The 22,084-nt window shown below is 40.5% G+C and overlaps 1 protein-coding gene across 2 annotated transcripts in view; it reads right to left on the bottom strand.

Moving 5' to 3' along the window:
- Positions 1 to 5,046: 5,046 nt before the first annotated feature.
- Positions 5,047 to 22,084, bottom strand: part of NLK (nemo like kinase) — a 152,562-nt gene continuing 135,524 nt past the window's right edge. The window contains exons 8-11 of one of the 2 annotated variants that reach the window (XM_023183856.2): positions 16,152 to 16,238; positions 10,199 to 10,397; positions 9,205 to 9,298; positions 5,047 to 6,833 (exon numbers count right to left, since the gene is read on the bottom strand). In XM_023183856.2, coding sequence (XP_023039624.1) covers positions 6,779 to 6,833; positions 9,205 to 9,298; positions 10,199 to 10,397; positions 16,152 to 16,238 — 435 coding nt within the window. In that variant the 3' untranslated portion in view covers positions 5,047 to 6,778. The remainder of the gene's footprint in view (positions 6,834 to 9,204; positions 9,299 to 10,198; positions 10,398 to 16,151; positions 16,239 to 22,084) is intronic. The other variant, XM_023183857.2, reaches the window with a different exon arrangement.

The following is a 22,084-nucleotide window of genomic DNA, read 5'->3' as shown; positions in this document are numbered from 1 at the left end:
ACGCCGTGGCTCACGTCTGTAATCCTAGCACATTGGGAGGCCAAGGTGGGCGGATCGCTTGAGCCCAGGAGTTTGAGACCAGTCTGGGCAACATAAGAACCTCACCTCTACTAAAAACACAAAAAAATTAGCCAGGTGTGGTGGCATGTGCCTGTAGTCCCAGCTACTTGGGAGGCTCAGGTGGGAGGATCACCTGAGCCCAAAAAGTCGAGGCTACAGTGAGCCGAGATCACACCACTGCACTCCAGCTGCTTGGGTGACCGGAGTTAAAAAAAAAAAAAAAAAAAAAAAGCAGCAACCAGGTTTCCTTAAGGACAAGGCAGGGGATTCCTATCTTTGTGCCCCAGTGCCTGGCACAGAAGGGTACCATCAATCCACCCCAGCCCACCCTGGTACATATGCCTTTTCCTTCTTGCTCACATCTCTGCCACCTGCCTCTCCCCACACTTCTCCACAATTCTCACCAACTCTCTCTCCACATATGCTTCTCCCCAGTGCTTACCTCTGCCCTCTGATTTCGCCCCACCCTGCCTTAGGCTTAGGGTGACAGGCCCCATTCTTCATTCCCATTCTGTGTGTCCAGCGTCCATGAGCTGCTCTGTAGCCTGTGGCCTGCTCCATGGCCTTCATTGGAACAGGGAGATGGAGGGGGAGAGTGATGCAGGGGCGGCAACTCATTTACCCAGGCACTTGTTAGCAGTTTCATTAGTTCCAAGGGCTCCGTAGAAAGCCGTTAGCTGTGACTCAGCCTGTGCCATCCATCAGAGAGGGGGGTGGAAAGTGACAGCAGAGAGAGAAGAAAACAAGAAAATGACCCACTCCTGCCTTCCTGCTGCTTCCCAGAGAGAATGAGGCCAAGCCAGTTGGGTGGCAGCGATGGGCAGGGAGAGGAAGCACATACACCTCTATCGGCCCTATCCAGTCCCCATGCTGGCAGTCCTCACAACAGTCTGCTCTGCATCCCTCCTACTTCAGGCCAACATGGTCTACTGGACCATCACCTCCAATCACCCAGGGCTGCAGCCACACACCCTCCCACTCACCCATCACTGAAACACCACAGGGAGGAGAGAAGGTGACTGGTGGGAACCCCAGAGTCACCGACTCAGGAAGAAGGGAAGCAGAATGAAGACGTTTCTTCCTGTTTCTGCCTCTTCATCCTTCCACAAGGGTCTCATCCCACTGCCAATCATCAAAATAACTTCCAGGTAGACTAAAGAGTTAAATGTAAAAATACATCAAACTATGGAAAAACAGGATGCAGAATCATCAGACCTCTTGTGGAAAGAGAGCTTTATGAGCGTAAAAGCCCTGGAAGAAATCACAAAGAGAAAGGTCAACAGCCTTGCCCGTACAAGCGTTAAAATGGGTGTGCATGTCATAAAAGCGTAACTGAAAGCACAGATCAGACCACCTCTCTTTGCCAGGCTAACTCTAATTTATCCTCAGTTCAGCTCCCCGGGGAAGCTTACCTGACCACTTCACCTGCTTTGGGTTAGCTGTCACCCCTGAGTACTCCAGGGCACTCAACTCTGTCTCAGAGCAGAGTTGAACAATGTTGTGATTTCTTTATATTTCCATCCCCATGAACCATAGGCACCTTGACATTTTATTGTTTTGATAATCTCCATGGCCAGCACACAGAGATATTGAACACAAAGTAGAACTCAGTAGAACTCAGTAACTTTTTTTCTTTTTAGTGGCTGTTATATTTTCTGGTTATCTCGCCTTTTTTTTTTTTTTTCTTTTTGAGACATAGTCTTACTCTGTCATCCAGGCTGGAGTGCAGTGGTGCCATCTTGGATCACTGCAACCTCCACCTCCTGGGTTCAAGCGATTCTCCTGCTTCAGTCTTCTGAGTAGTTGGAACTACAGGCGCCCACCATCATGCCTGGCTAATTTTTGTATTTTTAGTAGAGACGGGTTTTCACCATTTTGGCCAGGGTGGTCTTGAACTCTTGACCACAGGTGATCTGCCTGCCTCGGCCTCCCAAAGTGCTGGGATTATAGGCGTGAGCCACCATGCCTGGCCTCAAGCAATCCTCTTGTCTCAGCCTCCCAAATAGCTGGGATTACAGGCACACACCACTGTGCCTGGCTTCTAATTTTTTTGAGGAACTGGCATACCATTTTCCACAGCTATTGCCCCATTTCACATTCTCAGCAGCAATGCACAAGGATTCCAATTTCTTCACATCCTTGCCAATATTTCAAATATTTTTGGTTAATTTTTAATCTTTTGCTTTAAATATATTTTTGCCAAAACTTTGTAGCTGTAGATTGAGGCTCATTCTAATTACGGAACACGTCTACCATATACACTACTGGAAAGTCCTAACTGGCAAACCACGCAGTCAAAACCAATTTACTTTCTATTGGGAAAGGTCTACATTTGTTTTATACATGTTTCCACAAAAACCATCTCACTTCTCAATTTTAAGTCAGACACAGCTGTGCCACAAATTTGCTGCCTGAATGAAATAAAATATCGCCAGTCCCAGTATTTCTTCCTAATGTTCTCTTAGCTTTACTTTCCAGGGGTTCTCTCTCAGGATTGATGGATTACCTGACAGTAGTGAGATGCAAGAGGTGAGGTCTCTATAAGCAAAAACTGTTTCAAATTGTCCCTTTAGTTGGCAACCCAGGAAGTTTTTATACTTAGGTATATTGTACCACATTAATACCTAAGATGTGTAAGAAATTCATCTTTCTTTTATAAGTGGGAGAATGATAACTGTGAAGAGGGATGTGAAAATAAAACTCCAAAAGAGAATGGAGGAAAAAAAATAGTGAAGATGGCTGGGTGCAGTAGCTCACGCCTGTAATCCCAGCACTTTGGGAGGCCAAGGTGGGTGGATTATTTGAGGTCAGGAGTTTGAGACCAGCCTGGCCAACATGGTGGAACCCCGTCTTTACTAAAAAGACAAAAATTAGCTGGGTGGTAGTGGCGTGTGCCTGTAACCCTAGCTACTTGGGAGGCTGAGGCAGAATTGCTTGAGCCTGGGAGGCGGAGATTGTGGTGGGCTGAGATTGCGCCACTGCACTCCAGTTTGGGTGACAGAGTGAGATCCGTCTCAAAAAAAAAAGTAGTGAAGTTGAGTCTCTTAAAAGTACATGTTCTCAGCTGGGTGAATGGTTCACATCTGTAATCCCAGCATTTTGGGAGGCTGAGGTGGGAGGCTCACTTGAGCCCAGGAGGTTGAGCCTGCGACTGCACTTCAGCCTGGATGACACAGCAAGACTCCATCTCAAGAAGACCCAAACAAACTTATGTGCCCACATACCTCCTGGAGAATCTTCGTTTATCCTTAGGGGTGTCTGTACCCCAGTTTAAAGAATGCTGCTGTAATTTATCATCCCCACAACCAGATATTATTATTATTATATGCAATCTGTGTTTGCTTAGTGTTCACCGATTTCTTTGTTCACCATTCTTGGAGATCTGCTTTTAGTTATTCTTTTTCTTCCTCTTGAAGTACGTCATCTTCTTGAAGTAAAGTAAGTCCCCTTTAGAACTGCCTTTGGTGAGGCTCTGTTGATAGTAAACTCAATTTGTTTTCTGAAAATATCTTAAAAGTTGTCTTAATTTCAAAATTCAAATTCTGTATTCTATTCTTTATTTTTTATTTTAATATAAAGTAATATTTTAAATAACATAGCATAGAGGGGGAAAAAAAACAAAAATTCTAAACCTTATGAGTCATCGCAAGAGATAATCTGCATCTTCCACATGTTCTCAAACTGCATACAAACTGTAGGTGATATAGCCCTAACTTACCTGTCCACACTGACTCTACTGGCTTTGGGAACTCCACAGTTTTGCAATTCCCAAAAATAAAGCAATAAGGAACAAATCTCCTTGGTTTTCTAAGTAGGTTTCAGTAAGAGCAGGTCAATATATTTTCCCAAATACTTATCTGTAAAGGAATTTAATTTTTTTTTTTTGTCTTTTTTTTTTCTTAGACAGAATCTCGCTCTGTTGCCCAGGCTAGAGTGCACTGGCACGATCTCAGCTCACTGCAACCTCCACCTCCTGGGTTCAAACGATTCTCCTGCCTTAGACTGCTGAGTAGCTGGGATTACAGGCACCCGCCACCTACCATGCCTGGCTAATTTTTGTATTTTTGGTAGAGATGGGGTTTCACCATGTTGGCCAGGCTGGTCTGGAACTCATGACCTCAAGTGATCCACCCACCTCAGCCTCCCACAGTGCTGAGATTACAGATGTGAGCCACCATGCCCGGGCAGAATTTAGTTTCAAAATGGTATGTATAACTCAAAATGATCTCTTGTAAGTGATGAAACTGGTTTCCTTATCTAAGCATTGGTGATATTAATATGGATTCCTGACAAGTAATTCTTATACTTACTAAGTATTCAAAATTTTGTTGAATGAATAAAATAATAAATGTATTTATATTAATTTACACGAGTTAGAATAGTCAACTGCCTCAATGTCAGGAAAAAAAATCCATTCATTTTGCTAAATAAAGAACAGATAGGGAGAAGTACACACCACCTACAAACTCAAGAGTAATGTTTCTTTAGCCTCATGGAAAGTATTTTGAAGCTAGGCAGCCTGGTTTCAGGCCTTGATTACACCAACACTGGGCTGGGACTTCTTCCTTAGCTCAAAGTACCTTGGGGCTGCTAGAGGCAGGAGGCAGAAGTGAAGAGGAGGGAGGTGTCAAGTCCCTTTACCAGTCTGCTTCATACAAAGCAATCTACTTTCATTTGTTTAATATATTGGACTCCAAGATATTGCTTCAAAGAAAAAAAAGTTTGAAAACCACTGGATTAGAGACTCTAAGGTCTAAAAAGACTTCTATATTGTGTGTATTTAAATCACATGTCTTTGATATTGATTCAACTAAATTTTCAATATGTTGTCAGTCTAAAGTTTCTGAGAAGATTTTTAAAAACAACCTATTTCCTCAAAGATCAAAGTGGAAACAGGAAGTGTCTCAAAACTTTGCAAAGTCAGGATACGAGTTGTACTGAAGAGAAAACAAAAGAAAGAAACTGAAATAAAACAGATGACACAACTTTTTCAAATGTCACATTTAATGTTTTCACCACTGTACTTCAAATCTACATTGTACAAAGTGACCAGAAAGTGTGCCACGGTAATTGACCAACCTCTGAGATTGTACCTTTCACACCAGTGTCTTCTTGGGCTCTTTTGATACTAAACACGTTTCTCATTCAAGTGAATTGAAATGCTTCAGTTGGGTTGATTCTCAGGAGCCTCATAAAAAAAAAACAAAGATATTGCACCATCTTTGTTTAGTAATTCAATGTTTGTTTCTTTCACAGCAAATAATTACTTCATTGAAGTTAAAACTTCCAAACATAACTTATTAATAGTCTTCAAATTCAGCTCAGATCACTCAAGTTGAAAATACTCTGCTAAATACAGATAACTTACAATAACTTTAACAGTTAATTGTCCATAACACACACCAAGGTTTTTTCCTAGACCAATTTTAAGACGATCCATTAGTATTCCTTGTACAGGTGAAAAATGATCTTCAATTTTCTTGTCTTTTTATTTTTAATATAAAAGTTGGAAGGGACATTCAAGTTTCAAGTCTCCACACTGAACTTAAAAAAAAAAAAAAAAATAGTCATCATCAGCATGTGGAGGTAAACAAGCCAAGTTGTATAACTCCAGGAGGTAGAGGCCTTCGATTTGTATTCATATGTACATATGCACAGAAGAATTCAGTGTTCCAACAGAAAAAAAGAACTTGTCAAAAAGTAATAAGTTATTTACTACTGTGACATTTCAAGACTCCCACAGCTTTGCCTAAGGACACAAACACATTTGACATAATTCCCTATGTGCCTTTTTTGTGGCTTAAATTTTTTTTTAATTTGTTTTTGTCTTTTATTATTTTTTTTTACTGTCCAGTGCAGGAAAAGTCTCACAAAATTTCACAGACCTAAAATGTGCAAGCTAGTTCTCTTTCTATACAGCAATGTTGGGATTCTTTTGAAATTAGCCCAGAAATGAATTATTTACACACATGAAAGATGCATGCTTGGGGTTCTTTTATGTAAGAAAGAGCAGAAAAACTTCTAATAAAAATAGATTAAATATATATATATATATTTATACTGGGTAAGGAAAACAAAAGTTTAGTCTCTCCTAGTCACAAACTCATTCTCTCTACCCACAACATTGGATTTTAGACAGCACACATCACCATCACGGCTCTAATGAGAAGCTAATTATAGGGCTTGATCATTAGGTGGCATGCCCCTCTTCCCTACCCTCCCCCCAGGTGCAGCCACGATCAGCTCATGTGGCTCCATGATTGGTCGCAGGCAAGGTTTCTAGATTCTTTAGTTTTAGAAAACCCCAAATCTTTAGGAATGGCTCAAATATCAAAATGTATGACTGTCCTTTGTGTGTGTGTGTGTGAACAATCTCACTTCATTTTAGAAAAGAAAAACAACAAAAACATAAAACCCCAAACTCCCAAATTTGGTTCAATTCTCTTTTGTTCTGAGGTGAGCCACAACAGCTGCACTAAATTCATAAAACATGTGCAACTCTGGGTAAAATATTTTTCTTCTAAAAGCACAACCACTTTACAAGATTAAAAGTCTAGTAACATTTCTAAATATTATTCATATCATACAAGTAGTGGTTGTTAATTTAAAACTTCATTAGTAAAATTACAGTACAAGCATGATTAACCTCCAGAATTGCAAATCCCAGACTCCAGTGGAAAGCTACATTACATCTTCAGTAGTACATTATCTTCCACCATTACTCCCACACCAGAGGAGATGGGGGCATCTCAGATGGCTGAGCAACAGTGGAACTGGAAGAAAACAGAGATGGAGAAATTAGTTGTAATGTCACAATGGACAAAAGGGTAATTCACTATTACCTGTTTTCCTCTCTTCCTCTGAAAAAATTAAGTCCACTTCTGGATTTTTATTTGTTTCTTTGAAGTTGAATTTGCTCTAAGTTGCTTGTTTATGGACCTGTTATCTATGGAAAGGCAATCTGGCATAGTGGCTAATATGCAGGCTGGAAAACAACATGTCATTTACTGGTTGTATGGCGCTGAGCAAGTGCCTTCATCTCTTCTCATTTGGAAAGGAATAATGCTGTTTACCTCATAGGATACTGTGATGAATAAATGATAATAGATGTGAAGTGTTTTTCCACAGTGCCTACTTGAGAGTGTAAAGTAAATGTAGGTATTACAAGTAATAATTTCAATAATCAATCAGGAAAATAACCTTAAGGGATGTGGAATTATTCATTTAAAAGTAGCCTCTCAAAATACAGTGGCCTATTTTGAATGGGCCTTATAAGCATTCTTTTATCAAGTATTAATGGGGAAGTATAGGTAATCATTTAGCATTGGTTATCCACAGATCTGTTATTGGCTTTTTCCTAATGAGATTACAGACTTGAGAGGGAAAAGTATAACCCCTTGTTTCCCCAAGGCCCAGGATCACTTGCACCTAAGCCGTTAAACTGCCTAACTGACTGGGTCACTGACTCTTAGGGGAAAATAGTAAAACAAAGTAATTTAAAACCACAGATAAATAAAAATGCAACTTAACTCTTTCTTCCAGTAGAAAAATACATGGAAGAAATGAAAGTCACCCGATTTTACAAACTTTAAGCATAAAATCTTGACTGCGGTCCAACAAATCCAACCAACTTTAATATGATTAAAGGGAAAGAGCATCAAGGAGAGAGAAAAAGGAGAGGAGAAAGGCAGCAGGGAAGATAGAGACTGTCACCACTCAGATCCGAATCCACCCTTTGTCCTGCTTTGTGATACTGGAGCCAGACCCTGTTCATGGTTCCCCTTTTCCACCTAGCTTAATGTTAGCTTTTGTCAACACAGGGTGCTGGAAGGGCATTTGCAAGGCTGTAGCATCAGGAAGCAGTCTCCCTTCCTTGGTTTGTTGTGTTTTTTGGCCATGTGGAGGGCTCAGCTTTGGTCCACCCGAACTCTCCTGGCAGGCGGTCTTTGATGGACCAGTTCTGCCCACACCTGCTGGCACACTTCCTCTTCCGCACCACCCTCGTGCTGTGTGTTCCTGTTCCTGTGGCAGCCATACCCTCTCCAAAGAGGTCCTTACATGGAGGAACCTCTTCTAAATTCTTCATTTTCTTAATTTCTTTCTTGTTTACTCTCCCTCAGTCTACAGGGAGTTGCTGCTTTCTGCATTTGCTACTTCAGCAGCCTTCAGGATCCTCTTTTATGCCTTTTAGCAGTTGATCATCTTTCCTTGTTAACAATTCTTATTACTGAATTTTCCCCATTCATATTATAGGGAAGTGGTTTATTTCTCCTGACTAGACCCTGATCAATATATAAGAAGTTAAGGAAAAAGAGATCAAGAGAAGGAAAGGACAGAAAGACAAGGAGAATGACACCTGGTAACTTCCAACATAGGTTCATAGCTCTACCATAAGCCTTTTGACTTCTCCTCTAAATAGGCCACACCAGCAGTCCACCTGCACATACAAAAATTATTTTCTTGCTTACAGTTATTACTAGGGAATGGGAATGGTAGTGGGAACTGAGATGACCATGTCTAACTCCAGGACAGGTGGCCACCATACTAATGCTGCAGTAGGATCGCCACGTATGTGATGAGGCAGCACAATGGTCATCTGGGGAAAAAACTGCTAAAGCAACCACAGTCAACTGGCACCAATGTAAAATGTGATGCTTACGGTGTTTTTTTTTTTGTTTTTTTTTTTTTGAGATGGAGTTTTGCTCTTGTTGTCTAGGCTGGAGTGCAATGGTGCGATATCTTGGCTCACTGCAACCTCTGCCTCTTGGGTTCAAGTGATTCTCCTGCCTCAGCCTCCTGAGTAGCTGGGATTACAGGCATGCACCACCACGCCTGGCTAATTTTGTATTTTTAGTAGAAACGAGGTTTCTCCATGTTAGTCAGGCTGGTCTCGAACTCCAGACCTCAGGTGATCTGTCTGCCTTGGCTTCCCAAAGTGCTGGGATTACAAGCATGAGCTACTGTACCCAGCCCAGATGCTTACAGTTTTAATACACTTTTGACTAAAGCCAAACCTCATAACAGAAACTTTCTGTTGCACCTTTTATCTATGTTATCTAAATAAAAACAGAAATATGCTGAATAATGAAGTAACACTGGCATCCTTTTAATTCTAACAAGAATGTTAGAAATACATATAGTTACCTAATAAAGCTCTTAAAAGCAGCAGACTGAGGGTTGATGCAGAGAGGCACTCTGTTTCCTTTCTGCTGTTCCAAAATGAACTGATGAATAATTTCTGTGGAGAAAACAAACATCACACAATCCATGACAATTTGCAAGCCCGGGAGCAGTGAATTCTCAGCTAACTCTAGCTAGCATCTGAAAAGCATTTCCTACTGATTTAGTTGAATCAAACACACACATCATCTATCAAGCAGAATTCGGCTGAACTTCCTAAAACTAAAATGACAGCTGTTGCTAAATATAAGCAAGAAACGTACTGGTGGCATTACGTAGACTGCAGCCCCATCAGTGGGAAGAGTAAAATTGTCTATAAATTTGAGACACGTCACAGGTTTGGCATTATGAGTGAACTCTTCTAAGTTTTGCTGGCAATTATTGCCTTTTTGAAGATCACTGAAAGACCTCAGTTTGTATCTAGGTGTATAGTTTCAGGTGGTTACTTTGGGGACTACCCTCTCTCTTGTAAAATGTCCTACAGTAGACACTAAAATCACTCAGAAGTTTGGATGTCATTACTCCCACGGTATCCCAATAGGAGATCCTGCCACAAAATTTTATGAGTACACTATCAGAAATTCCCTTCTCTTATCATCCAAGGAATAATTCCCTCAGTGAATGTTTATGCTTTATGGAACTTTGTATGTTATATAAAGAAGTTCAATACATTTGAATCAATGAGATGACATTGAGTGAATACATATTAAACATATTTTGAGTCATACTAAATAAACTTTGAAAATAAGAACAAAATATTCACTCATCTCCCCAACCTTCCCCTGGATATAATATTAAATATGATTTGTTATGCCCTGGACACATAGCTATATGCAAGGTTGTAAAATAAACATAGAGGGGAGCTTTGGTTACCATCCAGATCTCAGCTTTTCATGGCCACCTAATGGAAAATGTTACTAGGCATATTGCCTGGCCGAAGGCCAAAACAGATACTCACCTTTAACCTGTCGGACAGAACTGAGGTTCTTCTCAAAAGTGTCATCAAATTTGGGATTGGTAACAGGCTCAAAGTCACTGGTATAAACTCTTCCAGTAGAGGTGGAAAAGCAACATTTACACATACATGTGTGATATCGTAGTCGCCCTTCATCTAGGTAGGGGTGGGCTAAGGCATCCTTAGCGGATATTCTTTTGGACTGAAATCAAATTAGAGACCAGCACAACACTACAGATAAATATGACTGTTCACATAGGATCTTTCAAAAGACACATTAACTGCTTTACACAGCATATATATAATTTATAGTACATCCCATCCAAAGAGGGATCATTGAATTTAGAAGTGGGTAACATAGTAGCAGAGGGAGTGTATGATTTAGGACAACTACTGTTATTATCTACCATCATAAAGTACTTAGAAGTGCCTTGCTTCTAAAATTCTGAGAAGTTACTACATTGAAATAGATGTATGCAGGGTCAAAAATCACAAATATCATGACATTTAACTATGTAGTGCTTTGAAGGGGTTACGTTTACCTTTTAAATAACAGGCTATATTTTCTAAATATGTGTCAGCATCCAGAAGATGTGTTCACAGTGGCAATTTTCAAAGCTGCTTGAAATTTTTATTCTCTTAGAATACCAAATGGGTGATGGCAAAAACTGCTGGAGTTAGGCAGCAGATAGTGGTCTGATTGCCATGTTTTGAGATATCGCTCAGTCTGAATATCAGGAATCTAGTCTAGCTTTTTGTTTTCTGGCACTCTATTTTTTAAATTTTTTGTAGAGATGGGGTCTCACTGTGTTCTTGAATTTCTGGCCTCCAGTCTTGGCCTCCTGAAGTGCTGGGACTGCAGGCATGAGCTACTGCGCCTAGTAATTTTCTGTCACTTTAGATCAGAATACTTAATACATGAGTTTTAAGTTTGCCTGAAAATCTAAACTTTTAACATTACTCCATGAAAAAAATGAAAGAAACTGTCCCTTCTTTTAGCTCAGTAGACATATGTGTACTACTGAAAGTAAATTTTAAAGATTTAAGCATGAACTCAATAGTACAGAGTAGGACAAAACAAGAACACACACCTTGCCCTGATTCCAATATGACCACTTTACATTACACAATTTAAGAATGAAAACCACTTTTGTTCTCAAATAAACCAAAAACAACTGTTCTGGTCCCCAAATAATAATAAAATGTTTCTCATAAACCTGGATTCCCTAAAAACACTTTTATCTCTGATTTTTGCTATGCTGATGTAAAAAGGCATGTCATGACATTTCAAGATAAGATAATCACAGAAGAAAGCAGGTGTTTATCTACCATGAACAGGCAAATGTATACTTGATAACCTTGTTTTTTTTCCTTTCAATAAGTTTATGTTTTGTATTTGGTGATCTAGCTCTTTTGAAGTCAGACTTCCCTGCATTCTTAGCAAGTAAACTTTTTCCTTTTCTTTTTTTCTAAAAAAGTCTGAGTCCTTTGATAGCTATTCCTAGAGATTCCACTGGGATAGTGTTCCACTGTTTGAACCCAAAGGAACAAGTAGGCTGACAGTGTACGTGCCTGATCCTGGGCCCCTCTGAGCTCTTGGCTTCCCTTTCCTTCTATTTTTCATTAACTTCTGTTCATGAGTTTCAGGACACAACTTCAACAGTTTATCTTTCTGTTCCTTTAGGTTATATACAGTGATCATTCCAACAACATACTTGTCTGTAAGATGTTTCACACTTACACCGCTGTCCAGTTTCTCCAACAGCTTTGCATTCTGTGCTATAGATAAACATAAATGCTCCCACTTTTGTAAAAAAATCAGTTACCTGCTGGGTTATCTGCAGGACTTTTTGACATTTTCAATAATACTTTTACTCCAAAGAGCACAGAATAGGCAAAAAATACAGTAAATAATGCCCATAGGTCTTGGCAGCATGTGGGACATTGTGGGGAATCTGTCATTGGTGCATCTGGCCTGCACATATGCCATTTTATTACCCTTTGTGGGGACACTTGCATGGGGGAATCTGGATATGCTTGGGGAAGATAGAATCACAGCTGAAGGAGGCTGGAGGGTCTTTTTTCCCTTGGGGATACTGAACAAACTGTGTGTTGTATGCCTGCTTTTTGACGGTGACCTGTCACCGAGGTGAGGTCATTTATGTTGTTATGTTGGCACTCAGAGTTCCAGATTACGGATGTTCAGAGAGAGAGAGAAAGAGAGAGAGAGAGAGAGAGTGTGTGTGTGTCTGTGTTTGTCTGTGTATGTGTATCTCACCACAGACACCTGCCTTTTAGACTCAATCAAGTAATTGAGTCAGCATTTCAGTCCAGGAGCAGACATGCCATGGCAGTAGACTGCTTAACCCAAGATCAACAAAACAAGAATAACTAGTTACCTCAGACTAAATGGACTAAATAAATATACTGATTTAAATATGGTCAATGGTCTGTTCTTCATGGATATTTAAAAGGTGGCTCATGTCTGTAATCCCAGCACTTTGGGAGGCCGAGGCGGGTGGAACACTTGAGGTCAGGAGTTCGAGACCAGCTTGGCCAACATAGTGAAATCCTGTTTCTACCAAAAATATAAAAATAAATTAGCTGGGCGTGGTGGCACACATCTGTAATCCCAGGTACTCGGGAGGTTGAGGCAGGAGAATCTCTTGAACTCAGGAGCTGGAGGTTGCGGTGAGCCGAGATCATGCCACTGTACTCCAGCCTGGGCAACAGAGTGAGACCCTGACACACACACACACACACACCTCATTTCCTTCTTAATGTATTTCTGACTTTCAATTTAACAGGTTACAATCAGAAAAAAACTTTCTTTAAATGGTTTCTTGTTCTGATTGAACTCTCAGAACTAGAAATAAAAAAAAATCCTTAATATAGATCAAAAGCTAATAAAGCATCAGGCCAATTTAAAAATAATTCTGTAACAAAGTAACAAACTTGTTGGCTTTGTTTATAACACAGTGATAAAAACGGTTATTTATTATGTGGTGTGCATTAAATAAATTAATTTTTCTTTTTGAGACAGGGTTTCGCTCTGTCTCCCTTGCCAGGATGGAGTACAGTGGTGAGCTCATGGCTCACTGTGGCCTTGGTCTTAACCTCCTGGGCTCAAGCCATCCTCCCACCTCAGCCTCCCGAGTAGCTGGAACTACAGGCAAGTGCTACCACGCCCAGCTAATTTAAAAAAATTTTAATTTTGTTAATCCCTAAGTTGCCCAGGCTGGTCTTAAGCTCCTGGGCTCAGGGGATTCTCCTGCCTCAGTCTCCTAAAGTGCTGGGATTACAAGTGTGAGTCACTGTGCACTATGCTCAGCCTAATTTCTTTATTTTTAAATGACTGTGTGGTTACTTATATAGGTTCCATAAGAATATGTATTCTTCCTTATCAGATAAATCTTCCTCCTTAAATAAATCTTTATAACTACAACCACACCACAAATTTCATTTAATTAAGTGTGATAATCCCAGTGTTAAGGAATAAGGACATGTCACATGTAGAACTTGTGTACAAAAGACCTCCCAGTAAAATGGGCTTACTACTTGCTCTATGGCTTAGGAAATTCCAGCCTTAAAGACTATAAACACTAGCTTCCTGGCAGATTGGGAGCATTAACAAACACGGGCTCTCTAGGCTGGGTGCAGTGGCTCATGCCTGTAATCCCAGCACTTTGGGAGGCCAAGGCAGGTGGATCATGAGGTCAGGAGTTCGAGACCAGCCTGACCAACATGGTGAAACCCCATCTCTACTAAAAATATACAAATTAGCTGGACGTGGTGGCGCCTGCCTGTAATCCCAGCTACTCAGGAGGCTGAGGCAGGAGAATCGCTTGAACCTGGGAAGTGGAGGTTGCAGTGAGCCGAGATGGTGCCACTGCACTCCAGCCTGGGCAACAGAGTGAGACGATGTCTCAAAAAACCAAACCAAAACAAAACAAAACATGGGATCTCAGAGAAAGAGAATGCCTTACAGCTCTAAACAGTGTATGCACACCTGCTAGAGTTGAGTTACATGGTTCTTGGATCCACATCTAAATAGAAATAGAGAATAAAATATTTCTAACACATACAAGTAAATTTCAATCCTAGACCCTTTATAAAATCCTCTATGGGAAGATAGAAATTACCTCTGAAGCCTGAATTTCACACAGCTCTAGTTTTGTTAACCATATAAACGGAGTTTGTTTTTTAACATATTGATCAACATATTCTGTTAGCTATGTAGATAAACTTGCCAAATAACACAAAATATCAAATGATAGTAAATTACTAGCTCAATAAAGCAAGTTATATGATTGAAATTGTCCTTAATGGTGGGAACTTGACCACAAGGAGAGACTGTGCGAGCAAGAACTGCCACTTTGTCAGGCTTATAGTATCACTAAGCACTTCACATACCACATGGTATGGTTTGGCTGTGTCCCCACCCAAATCTCATCTTGAATTCCCAGGTGCTATGGGAGGGACCTGGTGGGAGGTAACTGAATCATGGAGGCAGGTCTTTCCTGTGCTGTTCTCCTGATAGTAAGTCTCATGAGATCTGACAGTATTAAAAAGGGGAGTTTCCCTGCATAAGCTCTGACTCTTTGCCTGCTGTCATCCATGTAAGACGTGACTTGCTCCTCCTCATCTTCCACCATGATTGTGAGGCTTCCCAGTCATGTGGGACTGTAAGTCCAATTAAACCTCTTTCTTTTGTAGATTGCCCAGTCTTGGGTATGTCTTTATCAGCAGCAAGAAAAAGGACTAATACATCACAGTAAAAAACAGAAAACAATAGCAAAAAACACCAAAATAAACACATAAGCGATCTAAATTGTACCCTGAGACATTACAAAAATAGCCTGGGTCACCCTAATTGGTTCTGGTCCCCCAAATAAAAAAACCTTGACTGTTTCTCACAAACCAGGACTCTAACAGAATTATTTTTATCCCTAATCTTTACTGTGCTGATGTCTGAAGGATTGTGAATTTGATATCTTCTGAGAAAGTTGCAGCTTTCTCACTACAAATGGACCAACGTAAACTTAATAACTCTGGTAATTTTGTGGTTGTTTTATCTTTTAACTCTCTGGTATTTTTTGTATTTAGTGACTTTGTATTCTCGGTAAGTTAAATTTTCTTTTCTAAATGCTTCCATTTGTAAGTCTTCTTTGACAATAGTTATTGGCATAGATGTGAATAATAAATATTCTTTGGATGAATGAATAAATGAAGAGCTGAACTTACAGTATAATTTGTAGTATGTTCCAGAAGAGTAAAGTTCAGAAAGGGTATTGGGAAAAGCTTCCATCTCAAAAACCCAGAGCAAACATTTTCTTATGCAATATAATGGTCAGATTTTTTTCAAATAATCTTAAAAAACTTTGTGTCCTGGCTGGGCGTGGTGGCTCACATCTGTAATCCCAGCACTTTGGGGGGCAGAGGCAAAAGGATCACTTGAGCCCAAGAGTTCAGACCAGACTGAGCAATATAGTGAGACCTCTTCTCTACAAAATATTTAAAAATCAGCTGAGCATGTTTGTAGTCCCAGCTACTCAAGGGGCTGGGGTAGGAGGACTGCTTGGGGGGCTGAGGGTACAGTGAGCTGAGATCACACCTCTGCACTCCAGCCTGGGTGACAGAGCAAGACCTTGTCTCAAAACAAACAAAAAATTATTTTGTCTTGATTTAACTTGGTGTCAAATTCCTTTTACAAATATTGAGATAAGAAATAAGAGACACATAAGATCCAGCTCCTTATCTCTTTGCCTAGATTCTTATGTGTTAATAATCAAACTTCTGTGTGATGAGCGTGCATGATACATATGATACGGGGGATTGAAGTTTATGTTTTGAAAAGTAATTATTTACATTGCCAATCTATTCAAAACCACACTGTTTCTCTCAAACACATGTATTTGTAATTCGTTAAAAATACATAAAAACAAACACTACTTACTGGATCAAAGACCAACATCCTGCAAAGGAGATGAACAGCTTCATGTGTAGCCTGGCTAGACAGGGTATAGAGTACAGGAAGAGATGGCTGTAAAAAAATTAAAAATTCAAATATTTAAGTGAGTCTCTGTGTAAACAGCTATGGAATACAGCCAACTTATGACAAGGTAAGTACTCAGCTCAAAAGGCAATGTGTGTCTAAACTCAAAGAGAATGAGTTTTCCCTTCATTAACCAGTCTTCAAAAGCAACAACTGTTACTAACTTCCCGTAGCATTTTTACTTTTTTATTTTATTATTTATTTATTCTTTTGATATGGAATCTCGCTCTCTTGCCCAGGCTAGGGTGCAGTGGCGCCATCTCGGTTCACTGCAACCTCTGCCTTCCAGGTTCCAGCGATTCTTCTGTGGTCAGCCTCCTGAGTAGCTGGGATTACAAGTGTGTGCCACCACCCTCAGGTAATTTTTGCCTGTTTAGTAGAGATGGGGGTTTCACCATATTGGCCAGGTTGATCTCGAACCCCTGACCTCAAGTGATCTGCCTGCCTCGGCCTCCCAAAGTGCTGAAATTACAGGCGTGAGCCACCACATCTGGCCCTATATATTTTTATATTGCATGATTACCCACTGTAGGGGAAAGCACAAAAGAGCCTATAAAAAAATGAAAACAAATTGTAAATATGGCACTCCTGCTAGCCATCTTTTTTTTTTTTTTTTTTTTTAAATAGGAGAAAAGGCATGCACATTTATTTATCATGGGTACATAGGAGGCTTCAAAATAAAGCCCAAAACCCCCAATGAGGTACAGAAGCTTGAGGTTATAGAAACAATGTGGGCTCGGAGCATGGCCAAAAATGGGTTTTAGCCTTATATCTTAAATGCTTTGGCAAGAATGATAATCAAACATGCTTAGAGGTAGGAGAGAAAAGATCGAAAGGTTTTAAAACCTGGGCCACATGCAAAGCACGTAAACTATAAGCATGTGAACTATGTCTTACGACAACATTACCATAAAGGTGCTGAGATACTAGTCCTGAAGGAGCCAAAGGACATGCAAGAACTTACAGAATCTTTAAGAAAGTACACCACTGGTTTTGATGGTTCAATCTGAATTGTCTTTAGCATTGATTTCTCACTCAATAATTGCCTTCGTAAGTGGTAGGCATATCCACATGGCCATATCTGACTCCCGTGAAGCTGAGAGGTGGCTTTAATGACCTGAGAAGCCATAGAGCTTATAAAGCTTCCATTTCACTGCTAGAAGCGTCAGGGGACAGAGCAGGTAAATGGCATCATTGCTCTGTCTCTCACACAAGTAAATTCTTTATATCTAATGTAAAAAAGGCAGAATTAAGGAAGGTGACAAAAAATGTTTAGACACTCCCTTTCTTCCAATGCTTAATATAACCTTTGGCAGAGAATTTTTTCCTCAAGCTTTGAAAGTTCTAGACTTATGGCCAAATTATTATTGGCCTGACTTTCACACCACTTAAAAAAAAAACAAACTAATCTCTTAGTGGGGTAAATGATTTTCCTAATGAGTTTTAGACCTGGTGTCTACTTATAACCTTTCTGTGGTCAGAAAGTTTGGTAGGTCAAAGCCTATGAAAATCAACTCAAATAACAATAAAGTCAAAGGCTAAGGCTGGGTACGGTGGCTTACATTTGTAATCCCAGCACTTTAGGAGGTCGAGGCAGAAGGACTGCTTGAGCCTGCAAGTTTGAGACCAGCCTGGGAAACAATGTGAGATGCCATCACTACAAAAAACTTAAAAATTAGCCAGGCCTGGTGGTACATGCCTGTAGTCCCAGCTACTCAGAAAGCTGAGGTGAGAGGATTGCTTGAGCCTGGGAGGTTGAGGCTGCAGTAAGCTGTGCTTATGCCACTGCACTCTAGCCTGGGTGACAGAATGAGATTCTAAAAACAAAAACAAGTCAAAGCCTAGCCTAAAGAAAACCTAACTTTAGGAGTAATGACCCCTGACCTTCACTCAGATTTAGAAAGTGAAGAGACTCAAGTGCTATAAACTATATTTTATCTGGATCTGATCTCTTCCCATTAGCTCTAAGTGCTGCTGCTGCTTCTTTTTCTTAAAGAAATAGAGTCTTGCTATGTTGCCCCGGAAGGGCTCAAGCGATCATCCCACCTCAGCCTCCCAAGTAGCTGGGACCAAAGGCACGTGCCACTGTGCCCAGCTTCTCTAAATCCTTTTTACATCCTCTGTTTCTTCAGGGATTCCCTATAAAACTTTGAACTTTTAGGATATAATCTCAGACTAGAGCAGCCTTTCATAGTTCCTGGGCTTCTTATTTTATATAACGCCCAGACTGCTTCACTATGATTATATTTGTGGGAAAAACTAAAAAGAGAGTTTTAAAAACATATGTGTTTCTCTCATTTGAAAAACAATTTAAAAGCCATCTGTGAACTGTGTGGTATCTTTATCTGGTCCTGATCTCTTCTGCAGACACTGCCTCATCATACCACTTTAGGGTCAGGGCATTTACATTTTGTTACTACATCATTAATGGTCTATTAATAAGAGAGCAGAACTTCAAAAAGGGGTGGGGTGGTGGGGGGAAGGCAGTCTGACTTATGTTTGGGAGAATTTGATCATCTCACCAACACTGCATTACTTTCAAGGCAAACTGGAAGGAAGTTTTACTTGCAAACTCTTATATAAATTTCCTGTGGGTAGTCTGCCTTGTATTTTTTGGTTTGTCAGCAGATGAAAATTCAAAATATCACAGAAAGCTCCTGCCATTTGAGCACTGGAAGGCCAGAAGCAGCAGCACGAACAGCAATATAAGCAGGTCTCATTGGGTCAAGCTCTCCACAACACCAGAAACAGGAGAAGCAGAACACTAAAAGGTTTCCTTGGACCTTGGTCGTAGCCTCAGAATTCCGCTAGGACAACTATTAATGTCAAGAATTTTATATATCTTCCTCCTTCCAACAAAAGCCACGTAGGAAAATCCCCTTCCACCAAAACAAAACAAAACAAAACAAAACAAAACAAAACAAAACAAAAAACACCACCAAGAAGATACCTCAGAATCATCAGGAGGTAATTATTCATTATATATGTTTTCTTCAGGATCAGAGAGTAATAGAGATAAGATTAGATAGAGGTTCTAGCTTTGTCTCCTCACTAATTAGATAAATCAACATGTCTTAACCTCGGTATCTTTAAGTATAAAATGAGGGTGTTGGACCATCTGATTTCTGAAGTTTACTTTAGTTCTAAAATTGTATGTCTTTTTTGTTGTTGTTGTTTTGAGACGGGGTCTTGCTCTATCACCCAGGCTGAAGTGCAGTGGTGTGATCTCAGCTCACCGCAGCCTCCACCTCCTGGGCTCGAGCAATCTTGCTACCTTGGCCTCCCAGGTAGCTGGGACTACAGGTGCGCACCACCACACCCAGCTAAATTTTGTATTTTTGTAGAGACACGGTTTTGTCACATTGCCCAGGTTGGTCTCAAAGCCCTGAGCTCAAGCCGTTGGCCCTCCTCGGCCTCCCAAAGTGCTGGGATTTGTACAGGTGTGAGCCACTGCACCCAGCCTTGTGTGAGTCTTGATAAGATTACTTTGGATAAAAAAATTACATATATGCACAGAGCCCATACAGCATATTTGGCATTCAAGTATCTGTAGACCAACTCGCTATTCCTTGGTAATAAAAAGAGAAGTATTTCTTTTCTTTTTTTTTTTAAAGAGACAGTGTCTTGCTCTATTGCCCAGGCTGGACTGTAGTGGCACGATCACAGCTCACTGCAGCCTTGAACTCCCAGCCTCAAGTGACCCTCCTACCTGAGCCTTCTGAGTAGCTGGGACTACAGGCATGTGCCACCACAGCTGGCTAACTTTCTTTTTTTCTTTTTTGAGACAGAGTCTTGCTCTGTCGTCCAGGCTGGAGTGCAGTGGTGTGATCTCAGCTCACTGCAACCTCCACTTTCCAGGTTCAAGCGATTCTCCTGCCTCAGACTCCAGAGTGGCTGGGATTACAGGCGCCTGACACCACACCCGGCTAATTTTTTGTATTTTTAGTAGAGCGGGGTTTCGCCATGTTGCCCAGGCTGGTTTCGAACTCCCGAGCTCAGGCAATCTGCCCACGTTGGACTCCCCAAGTGCTGGGATTACAGGTGTGAGCCACCACAGCCGGCCCTCACTAACTTTTTTAAAATTATTTTTTTTGGAGAGACAGGGTCTCCCTATGTTGCCCAGGCTGATCTCAAACCCTTGGGCTCAAGAGATCCTCCCATCTTGGCCTCCCAAAGTGCTAGGATTACAAGCGTAAGACACCACGCCCATCCTAAGTATTTCTTGTTTAAAAATGTGTGAGTCTACAAAGCTCTGAAATTATCTGTATTAGTCAAAATAAGGAGAGGTGGAGAGTGATGGGGGAGAGGCTTTAACTTGTAACTTAATTTGCATGTGTTTTACACAAGAATTTTGTTACTGTGTAAAGTGAAGTAATTTGATATTCCAGAAAAATTTTTACTGTGAATAGCTGTCTTCTTTTTTACTAGCCTGTGCAGGTTGGCAGCCAAATTCCAGACAATTCGTACAACTGAATTGTCTCACCATAAACAGTTCTTTCCCTTCCACTCTCAAAGTGAAACTACTCATCCTATTTTTATGGTGAAGGCATGTCATAGCTTAGCAAAGGGAATACTGGAAGAAGTACTAGAAGACATGAGTTTGAATCCTATCCTTGCCATTACTAGACTTCGGTAAGTCACTCAGGCTTTGGCTTTCTCATCTGTTGAACTGCACCAGTACACACATTATTACCTCCTAATATCATTGATACTCATTTAGAAACCACCCAATGTCAGGGCCTGGGTTAGTTATTGAAGTAATGAAGATGAAAAAGACTCCTCTGGTGGGCAAGGAAGACAGGCAAATAAGTAGTTCTATATACCAGTGAATGGGGATAGAGAACAAATTAAAAGGCAGAATTTTAAGACTTGAAGACAACTGGGTATGGAATGAGTGGCTAGAGAAAATAAAATTAGTGGATGTTAAGGCTACCTGAAATTTTAAATTTCTCCCTCCACCAAATTTCACCTTTCTTTATAGAAGCACACCCCAACAAATACAATAAACATAAAAGCATAATTTCAGCCTAGAACAGTCATATTACATACTTTCTCCTTTTCTATGTCAGTTTATTCATACCAATGCTTCTTCAGAAAGACAACTATTAAAATTTTAGTTTCTAGCATTGGCTCCACAGGAAAGATGAAGTGCTACAGATACTGCATTTCTAAGTTCACGTTCTTCCCTCTAACTCACCAGCCATTAGGTTAAAACCATTTGGGCCAGGATATCAGCAACAAACAAGAAGTTTACATTTCTCTTAAGTGCAATAGAATCAATCTGAATAAGCAAAAAAAAAAAAAAAAAAAAAAAAGTCAGAATGCTTAGAAATATGCCCTAGACTGGGTACAGTGGCTCATGCCTATAATCACAACCCTTTGGGAGGCCAAGGTGGGAGAACTGCTTGAGCCCAGGAAGTCGAGACTACGCAACTTAGGGAGATCCTGTCTCTTTGTTTTTGTGTTTTTGTTTTGTTTTGTTTTGAGTCTCACTCTGTCACCCAGGCTAGAATGCAGTGGCACGATCTTGGCTCACTGCAAACTCTGCCTCCCAGGTTCAAGCAATTCTCCTGCCTCAGCCTCCCGAGTAGCTGAATTACAGGTGCCCAACACCATGCCTGGCTAATTTTCTTTGTATTTTTAGTAGAGACAGGCTTTCACTATGTTGACCAGGCTGGTCTTGAATTCCTGACCTCAACTGATTCGCCTGCCTTGGCCTCCCAAAGTGCTGGGATTACAGGTATGAGCCACCATGCCCAGCCAGGAGACCCTCTCTCTTAAAATAAAAATAAAATAAAATAAAATAAAATAAAATAAAATAAAATAAAATAAAA

The sequence above is a fragment of the Piliocolobus tephrosceles genome, chromosome 16 (assembly GCF_002776525.5).
Source record: "Piliocolobus tephrosceles isolate RC106 chromosome 16, ASM277652v3, whole genome shotgun sequence".
Lineage (NCBI taxonomy): Eukaryota > Metazoa > Chordata > Mammalia > Primates > Cercopithecidae > Piliocolobus > Piliocolobus tephrosceles.
This window is presented reverse-complemented; position numbering and strand designations above follow the sequence as displayed.